The sequence below is a fragment of the Symsagittifera roscoffensis genome, chromosome 9, assembly GCF_963678635.1.
Source record: "Symsagittifera roscoffensis chromosome 9, txSymRosc1.1, whole genome shotgun sequence".
Classification (NCBI taxonomy): domain Eukaryota; kingdom Metazoa; phylum Xenacoelomorpha; order Acoela; family Convolutidae; genus Symsagittifera; species Symsagittifera roscoffensis.
The window spans coordinates 48,173,700-48,183,066 of record NC_087070.1 but is presented as its reverse complement, the minus strand read 5'-3'; the positions used below and the strand labels follow the sequence as shown (position 1 = coordinate 48,183,066).

The window sequence follows — 9,367 nt, the reverse complement described above, 5'->3', positions numbered from 1 at the left end:
TATGTTGTAAGTTTACAGCCCGTAGCAATTTTTCAGGATCTCCCTTCACTGTTCTCACTATATCTTCAACGGAACGGAGATATAACTTAGCTTGCTGCACTGACTTATTTATCTCTCCCCTATTGCAATGCATTTTCTACAGTACCAGACGGTTTCACTTATTTTTCGATACTCATCATCTGATATATCACCGCATTTTACGTGATACCAGTTCAAACAGCATTAACATTCTACAACTTTTGACCTGTACGTGACTTTCTTATTGCACTCGGGACATATTCCGTTAGGATCTTTCTCGGGCAAAAACATTTCGGGAATATCCCTCGATAGTGCAGTTTCGTACTGCTTCAGCCAAAGATTTGCTAAAATAACGGCAAGAGATGCCCCCATTGCCGAACCATCTTTCTGAACGTACCATGTTTCATTGCACTTGAAATGGACTTGACTAACTGCCATGTTCAACAGTCTCTTCATGGTTTTCCTAGCAATTGATGGTGGTTCATCTTGCTCATACAGTTTTCTCAGAGCTATGTCTATTGCTTGTTTCAGTGGAACATTTGTATACTAGCTCTTCACATCTAGAGATAGCAAATTTTCTTTGGGCTCAAAATTAGTGCTCTCTAAGATTTCTCTCGCATCTAGTGAGTTGGTTTCGATGTTTGCACCCTCAATTTTCTCGAAAGTTTTGCAAGAACGTTGTTCAAGTTATAATAAGAGCTACCAGGCAAGGAGAGGACCGGTCTTAATGGGGTATTCACTTTATGCACTTTCGCCAACCCATAAAGCCTGGCGGGCTGCCCCCCAGTGGACCTCATCCCCAGTGGACCTCATCCTAAAAAAGACGAAATAAGTTTTCACTTATTTCGTCTTTTTTCCTCAGCCAACAACTCCTTATTGATGTCTCTTTCTATCTTCAAAACAATCGCATCACTTGTTCCTTTACTTTTGCTGAATTGATTTGGCAATTACTCCTTCCTGGCAATTATTGTTGCAGTTAGAACGTGAAGGTATATCTCAGTTTGTCTGGTCTTACATGGTTTATGTTTTTTAGAACAAATGTCTGCTGTAGCAACTGCATCAGTAACAACGCCCCGTCAAAGTCCTCGAGATAAAGCAATCGCGGACTATAGAAAAAAACTACTCGAACACCGGGAAACAGAATCCAAACTCAGAGAAATCCGGGAGCAACAAAAGGAGCTGTCCAAACAGTTTGACAAGTCCGAGAATGCATTGAAAGCGCTTCAAAGTGTTGGCCAAATTGTTGGAGAGGTTCTCAAGCAATTGACACCAGACAAGTTTATTGTCAAAGCAACAAATGGTCCGCGCTACGTAGTTGGATGTAGACGAGCATTAGACAAAAGCAAGCTTAAGTCGGGAACAAGGGTTGCTCTTGATATGACTACTCTCACAATAATGCGATATCTGCCTAGAGAAGTTGATCCATTGGTATATAACATGACGCATGAAAGTCCTGGAGATGTGTCGTATACGGAAATCGGAGGTCTTGGGGAACAAGTGAGGCAGCTGCGAGAAGTCATTGAATTGCCTCTGATTAACCCTGAGTTGTTTCAACGCGTAGGCATCACTCCGCCCAAAGGTTGCCTGCTTTATGGGCCTCCAGGTACTGGAAAGACGTTGCTTGCCAGAGCCGTTGCTTCACAGCTGGACGCAAACTTTTTGAAGGCAAGTTTCTTATTTTTAATTCTGCACTAGATGAAGAGAAACTATTTTAAAAATGACAGCAAATATTGATTATATATGCAATTTTAGGTAGTTTCATCGGCTATCGTTGACAAGTACATCGGGGAGAGCGCTCGGTTGATCCGAGAAATGTTCAATTACGCCCGAGATCACCAACCATGTGTTATTTTTATGGACGAAATCGATGCAATCGGTGGCCGAAGGTTTTCTGAGGGAACTTCTGCTGATCGAGAGATCCAGCGAACTCTAATGGAATTGCTCAACCAGATGGACGGATTTGACACCCTTGGGAAAGTTAAAATGATAATGGCCACGAACCGGCCAGATACTCTGGACCCAGCTCTGTTACGACCAGGCCGACTCGATAGGAAAATCCAAATTGACCTGCCCAATGAGCAAGGACGACTGGATATCATCAAAATTCACTCAGCCAAAATTACAAAGCACGGAGATATTGATTTTGAAGCACTGACAAAATTGTCTGATGGATTTAATGGAGCGGACTTAAGAAACGTCTGCACCGAAGCAGGAATGTTTGCAATTCGTGGAACCCGAGATTACGTCACCCAGGAAGATTTTATGAAGGCTGTTCGAAAAGTGAACGAGGCGAAAAAATTGGAGACGAAACTAGACTATAAGCCAGTGTAAATTTGCTGAACTGTGAATTGGTTGATGTTATTAAAGCTGTTGCTTTAATGATGAGAAGAAAGAAACAAATAAATTGTCTGATTGAGCCTTTAAGTGAATTTATTATTAGTTATCGAGTCTATTCAAGTCGAAGAGGTTGCAGGTCAGCCGTTGATTGGGAGAAAAAATTAAAACAATAGGAACCGTAAGTATGTATAACAACATTTTCCTGCTTTAATTTTCGCGTAGCCATTACCTTGCAGAATGCAAATAGTATTGTTTTTGAGGAGTTGGAAACATGTAGAGTAGTTAATTTATAATAAGGCATCCGCTCTTTCAAAATCGCTAGTAATAGACAAAAATCAAATGCTAGATTTTGATTGGTCCCAAACGGATCAAAACGAAACAAAACCTGAACTAAAATTTTTTTAAACCTAAATACACGAAGTGTAGTGATAGTGATCTTAAACATAAGCGGTAATCAGCCACACCCCGAGCTAATTAGGTTTGAACCAAATAATGAAGCCACATGGGGAGTAGCGATTTTTTTCTCTGCTGAATGTAATTTTGCCTTATTTTACGTTCAAGTTTTGTCTAAAATCATTGTTTTTCTTATCTCGATTCTGATTGGTTGATACAATATTTGGCTAATTAGTGACCTTGTTAGTCACGTCCGAAAATTGTTAGAAATGATGACACTACACTGGCCGAGACTGATTGCTCTTGCGAGAATGAATTGGACTTTTTCCGTAAACTACTTTTCTTAGAAATTTTCAACTCGGCTCAATCGAACCTGCACAACATTCAGGGTCCGTCACACTTGGCCTTGAGGTAACTCCGTCGCCTTTGAACCCTAAGGTTTTGGGTTTGAATCTTGGGCAAACCTTGTTTTTTTTCAGTGTGTATGCAACTTAAAAAAGTGGCATAAAATTCGTTTGTCTGCTCAATTTTTATTGGTTCAGTTGCCACAACACACATCTTGCTTGTTCTGTTAAGTAACTTTCATTGCAGTTCAAGAGTTGTTCTTTATAGCTTCAAGAAAGTTTATTTTTTTAGTGTCAATTTTTTTTCGGCTCAACTGGTGCATGCTGAAATATCGTCGGCTTAGTTGCCGCTTAGTTTCGAGTGCAAGTGTTCTTTCATTGTTGTTTCAGCTGGGACTTAAAACTTAAACGATTTTTCTATGAAATCTTGTGTCAGCTCAAAGATTTCCGTTCCTAATTTAATATTCAAATGTCCGGCATACGAAAATTTAAATTTTGGTAGAACTCTTTTATTTGAACGTTTTCATTTTTTTTTCGACATTTATGTTTTTTATTTTTAAAGTTTCACAACAAAATTACCAATCTATGTCAGAGATGTTTTTTTAGTCCACGTTAATCGATATACAGTGCTGATTTAAGTTATCTGAGCGAAAGCATAAAACCTGAAAATTGAAACTTAAAACGCGTGTTTCTCAAATAACGTTGACATTAGGTAAAATATGATGAAGACAAATTTTGCTTCGAACTTAACAGAATTATTACAGTGCAATTTAATGAGCCAATCAAATATTACGCTGCAGCTACACGGTCAATTACTGCCAAAAGTATATCATAGTGAGCCTCTCACGTAGCTCATATACGAGCTTCTTACGTAGCTCAACTCCACAAAACTGCGCGAAACATTTTAAAAAAGCCAAAAATGATCCGTTTTTGGTGTGAAATTTTGAGTAGAAAATGCCCCATATAAATTCTGTTTAAGTTCTCAGCAAATTTTGTCTGCATCTTTTTTCAACTAATATTAACTAGTTTTTGATAATTTACAGTTTTCAAGATAGTAAAGCAAGCAAGTTTCTAGAAGTAGCTTCTAAATGGACGCAAGTTTTGCTAATAAAAAGGCTAAAGACAAAGTAGTGTGTCTAGTTTTGCCTAGTGAGGTGGATTGTTGCATTAAAAAACAATTGAAATGATGATTATGATCCGCACATGCTTTCGTTTTTTAAATTTATTTTCTAATTTGATTCCTTTTTATTATCAAGAGAAAAGAACTGCGAAAAATACCGAGAGTCTACGAACCGAGTATAGAAAGCGGCCGTGAGCGAGTGGGTAAGAGGGACGACTCATAACACGAAGGTAATGGGTTTGGATGCCATTTAAGTCCCGTTCGGAGCAATCCCAGTGTCACATAGCTCCTCAAGGTGCAAACGGTTTTTACTATAAGTTATCAGATTCTCAACGATAGAAGTCAATTTTTGTCTTACTTCGTTTAGCTTATAAGTTCTCGGTGAGGATTGCTTTCTCGTTATTTCCCTGTTGTCAATAGGCTTCAGTAGTCCAGATAAAACATCACCAAGGGAGTTGAGGGTTCCCAAATTTAGATTTAAGAGTGGATGTTGCTTTAATGATGAGAAGAAAGAAACAAATAAATTGTCTGATTGAGCCTTTAAGTGAATTTATTATTAGTTATCGAGTCTATTCAAGTCGAAGAGGTTGCAGGTCAGCCGTTGATTGGGAGAAAAAATTAAAACAATAGGAACCGTAAGTATGTATAACAACATTTTCCTGCTTTAATTTTCGCGTAGCCATTACCTTGCAGAATGCAAATAGTATTGTTTTTGAGGAGTTGGAAACATGTAGAGTAGTTAATTTATAATAAGGCATCCGCTCTTTCAAAATCGCTAGTAATAGACAAAAATCTAATGCTAGATTTTGATTGGTCCCAAACGGATCAAAACGAAACAAAACCTGAACTAAAATTTTTTTAAACCTAAATACACGAAGTGTAGTGATAGTGATCTTAAACATAAGCGGTAATCAGCCACACCCCGAGCTAATTAGGTTTGAACCAAATAATGAAGCCACATGGGGAGTAGCGATTTTTTTCTCTGCTGAATGTAATTTTGCCTTATTTTACGTTCAAGTTTTGTCTAAAATCATTGTTTTTCTTATCTCGATTCTGATTGGTTGATACAATATTTGGCTAATTAGTGACCTTGTTAGTCACGTCCGAAAATTGTTAGAAATGATGACACTACACTTGCCGAGACTGATTGCTCTTGCGAGAATGAATTGGACTTTTTCCGTAAACTACTTTTCTTAGAAATTTTCAACTCGGCTCAATCGAACCTGCACAACATTCAGGGTCCGTCACACTTGGCCTTGAGGTAACTCCGTCGCCTTTGAACCCTAAGGTTTTGGGTTTGAATCTTGGGCAAACCTTGTTTTTTTTCAGTGTGTATGCAACTTAAAAAAGTGGCATAAAATTCGTTTGTCTGCTCAATTTTTATTGGTTCAGTTGCCACAACACACATCTTGCTTGTTCTGTTAAGTAACTTTCATTGCAGTTCAAGAGTTGTTCTTTATAGCTTCAAGAAAGTTTATTTTTTTAGTGTCAATTTTTTTTCGGCTCAACTGGTGCATGCTGAAATATCGTCGGCTTAGTTGCCGCTTAGTTTCGAGTGCAAGTGTTCTTTCATTGTTGTTTCAGCTGGGACTTAAAACTTAAACGATTTTTCTATGAAATCTTGTGTCAGCTCAAAGATTTCCGTTCCTAATTTAATATTCAAATGTCTGGCGTACGAAAATTTAAATTTTGGTAGAACTCTTTTATTTGAACGTTTTCATTTTTTTTTCGACATTTATGTTTTTTATTTTTAAAGTTTCACAACAAAATTACCAATCTATGTCAGATGTTTTTTTAGTCCACGTTAATCGATATACAGTGCTGATTTAAGTTATCTGAGCGAAAGCATAAAACCTGAAAATTGAAACTTAAAACGCGTGTTTCTCAAATAACGTTGACATTAGGTAAAATATGATGAAGACAAATTTTGCTTCGAACTTAACAGAATTAATACAGTGCAATTTAATGAGCCAATCAAATATTACGCTGCAGCTACACGGTCAATTACTGCCAAAAGTATATCATAGTGAGCCTCTCACGTAGCTCATATACGAGCTTCTTACGTAGCTCAACTCCACAAAACTGCGCGAAACATTTTAAAAAAGCCAAAAATGATCCGTTTTTGGTGTGAAATTTTGAGTAGAAAATGCCCCATATAAATTCTGTTTAAGTTCTCAGCAAATTTTGTCTGCATCTTTTTTCAACTAATATTAACTAGTTTTTGATAATTTACAGTTTTCAAGATAGTAAAGCATGCAAGTTTCTAGAAGTAGCTTCTAAATGGACGCAAGTTTTGCTAATAAAAAGGCTAAAGACAAAGTAGTGTGTCTAGTTTTGCCTAGTGAGGTGGATTGTTGCATTAAAAAACAATTGAAATGATGATTATGATCCGCACATGCTTTCGTTTTTTAAATTTATTTTCTAATTTCATTCCTTTTTATTATCAAGAGAAAAGAACTGCGAAAAATACCGAGAGTCTACGAACCGAGTATAGAAAGCGGCCGTGAGCGAGTGGGTAAGAGGGACGACTCATAACACGAAGGTAATGGGTTTGGATGCCATTTAAGTCCCGTTCGGAGCAATCCCAGTGTCACATAGCTCCTCAAGGTGCAAACGGTTTTTACTATAAGTTATCAGATTCTCAACGATAGAAGTCAATTTTTGTCTTACTTCGTTTAGCTTATAAGTTCTCGGTGAGGATTGCTTTCTCGTTATTTCCCTGTTGTCAATAGGCTTCAGTAGTCCAGATAAAACATCACCAAGGGAGTTGAGGGTTCCCAAATTTAGATTTAAGAGTGGATGTTGCTTTAATGATGAGAAGAAAGAAACAAATAAATTGTCTGATTGAGCCTTTAAGTGAATTTATTATTAGTTATCGAGTCTATTCAAGTCGAAGAGGTTGCAGGTCAGCCGTTGATTGGGAGAAAAAAATTAAAACAATAGGAACCGTAAGTATGTATAACAACATTTTCCTGCTTTAATTTTCGCGTAGCCATTACCTTGCAGAATGCAAATAGTATTGTTTTTGAGGAGTTGGAAACATGTAGAGTAGTTAATTTATAATAAGGCATCCGCTCTTTCAAAATCGCTAGTAATAGACAAAAATCAAATGCTAGATTTTGATTGGTCCCAAACGGATCAAAACGAAACAAAACCTGAACTAAAATTTTTTTAAACCTAAATACACGAAGTGTAGTGATAGTGATCTTAAACATGAGCGGTAATCAGCCACACCCCGAGCTAATTAGGTTTGAACCAAATAATGAAGCCACATGGGGAGTAGCGATTTTTTTCTCTGCTGAATGTAATTTTGCCTTATTTTACGTTCAAGTTTTGTCTAAAATCATTGTTTTTCTTATCTCGATTCTGATTGGTTGATACAATATTTGGCTAATTAGTGACCTTGTTAGTCACGTCCGAAAATTGTTAGAAATGATGACACTACACTGGCCGAGACTGATTGCTCTTGCGAGAATGAATTGGACTTTTTCCGTAAACTACTTTTCTTAGAAATTTTCAACTCGGCTCAATCGAACCTGCACAACATTCAGGGTCCGTCACACTTGGCCTTGAGGTAACTCCGTCGCCTTTGAACCCTAAGGTTTTGGGTTTGAATCTTGGGCAAACCTTGTTTTTTTCAGTGTGTATGCAACTTAAAAAAGTGGCATAAAATTCGTTTGTCTGCTCAATTTTTATTGGTTCAGTTGCCCTAACACACATCTTGCTTGTTCTGTTAAGTAACTTTCATTGCAGTTCAAGAGTTGTTCTTTATAGCTTCAAGAAAGTTTATTTTTTTAGTGTCAATTTTTTTTCGGCTCAACTGGTGCATGCTGAAATATCGTCGGCTTAGTTGCCGCTTAGTTTCGAGTGCAAGTGTTCTTTCATTGTTGTTTCAGCTGGGACTTAAAACTTAAACGATTTTTCTATGAAATCTTGTGTCAGCTCAAAGATTTCCGTTCCTAATTTAATATTCAAATGTCCGGCATACGAAAATTTTAAATTTTGGTAGAACTCTTTTATTTGAACGTTTTCATTTTTTTTTCGACATTTATGTTTTTTATTTTTAAAGTTTCACAACAAAATTACCAATCTATGTCAGAGATGTTTTTTTAGTCCACGTTAATCGATATACAGTGCTGATTTAAGTTATCTGAGCGAAAGCATAAAACCTGAAAATTGAAACTTAAAACGCGTGTTTCTCAAATAACGTTGACATTAGGTAAAATATGATGAAGACAAATTTTGCTTCGAACTTAACAGAATTAATACAGTGCAATTTAATGAGCCAATCAAATATTACGCTGCAGCTACACGGTCAATTACTGCCAAAAGTATATCATAGTGAGCCTCTCACGTAGCTCATATACGAGCTTCTTACGTAGCTCAACTCCACAAAACTGCGCGAAACATTTTAAAAAAGCCAAAAATGATCCGTTTTTGGTGTGAAATTTTGAGTAGAAAATGCCCCATATAAATTCTGTTTAAGTTCTCAGCAAATTTTGTCTGCATCTTTTTTCAACTAATATTAACTAGTTTTTGATAATTTACAGTTTTCAAGATAGTAAAGCAAGCAAGTTTCTAGAAGTAGCTTCTAAATGGACGCAAGTTTTGCTAATAAAAAGGCTAAAGACAAAGTAGTGTGTCTAGTTTTGCCTAGTGAGGTGGATTGTTGCATTAAAAAACAATTGAAATGATGATTATGATCCGCACATGCTTTCGTTTTTTAAATTTATTTTCTAATTTGATTCCTTTTTATTATCAAGAGAAAAGAACTGCGAAAAATACAGAGAGTCTACGACCCGAGTATAGAAAGCGGCCGTGAGCGAGTGGGTAAGATGACGACTCATAACACGAAGGTAATGGGTTTGGATGCCATTTAAGTCCCGTTCGGAGCAATCCCAGTGTCACATAGCTCCTCAAGGTGCAAACGGTTTTTACTATAAGTTATCAGATTCTCAACGATAGAAGTCAATTTTTGTCTTACTTCGTTTAGCTTATAAGTTCTCGGTGAGAATTGTTTTCTCGTTATTTGCCTGTTGTCAATAAGCTTCAGTAGTTCAGATAAAATATCACCAGGGGAGTTAATGGTTCCAAAATTTAGAGTTAAGAGTGGATGATTCTAGTTCAAACTCTTATATAGGTCGGGATGATTTTT

The 9,367-nt window shown here is 36.9% G+C and overlaps 1 protein-coding gene across 1 annotated transcript; it reads left to right on the top strand.

Annotated features, from left to right (window-relative positions):
• Positions 1-1,047: 1,047 nt before the first annotated feature.
• On the top strand, positions 1,048-2,465 carry LOC134853947 (26S proteasome regulatory subunit 10B). Its single transcript, XM_063869958.1, has 2 exons — positions 1,048-1,683; positions 1,771-2,465. The coding sequence occupies exons 1-2, from the start codon at positions 1,057-1,059 to the stop codon at positions 2,347-2,349; spliced, it is 1,206 nt and encodes a 401-aa protein (XP_063726028.1). The 5' UTR covers positions 1,048-1,056; the 3' UTR covers positions 2,350-2,465.
• The last annotated feature ends 6,902 nt before the right edge of the window (positions 2,466-9,367 follow it).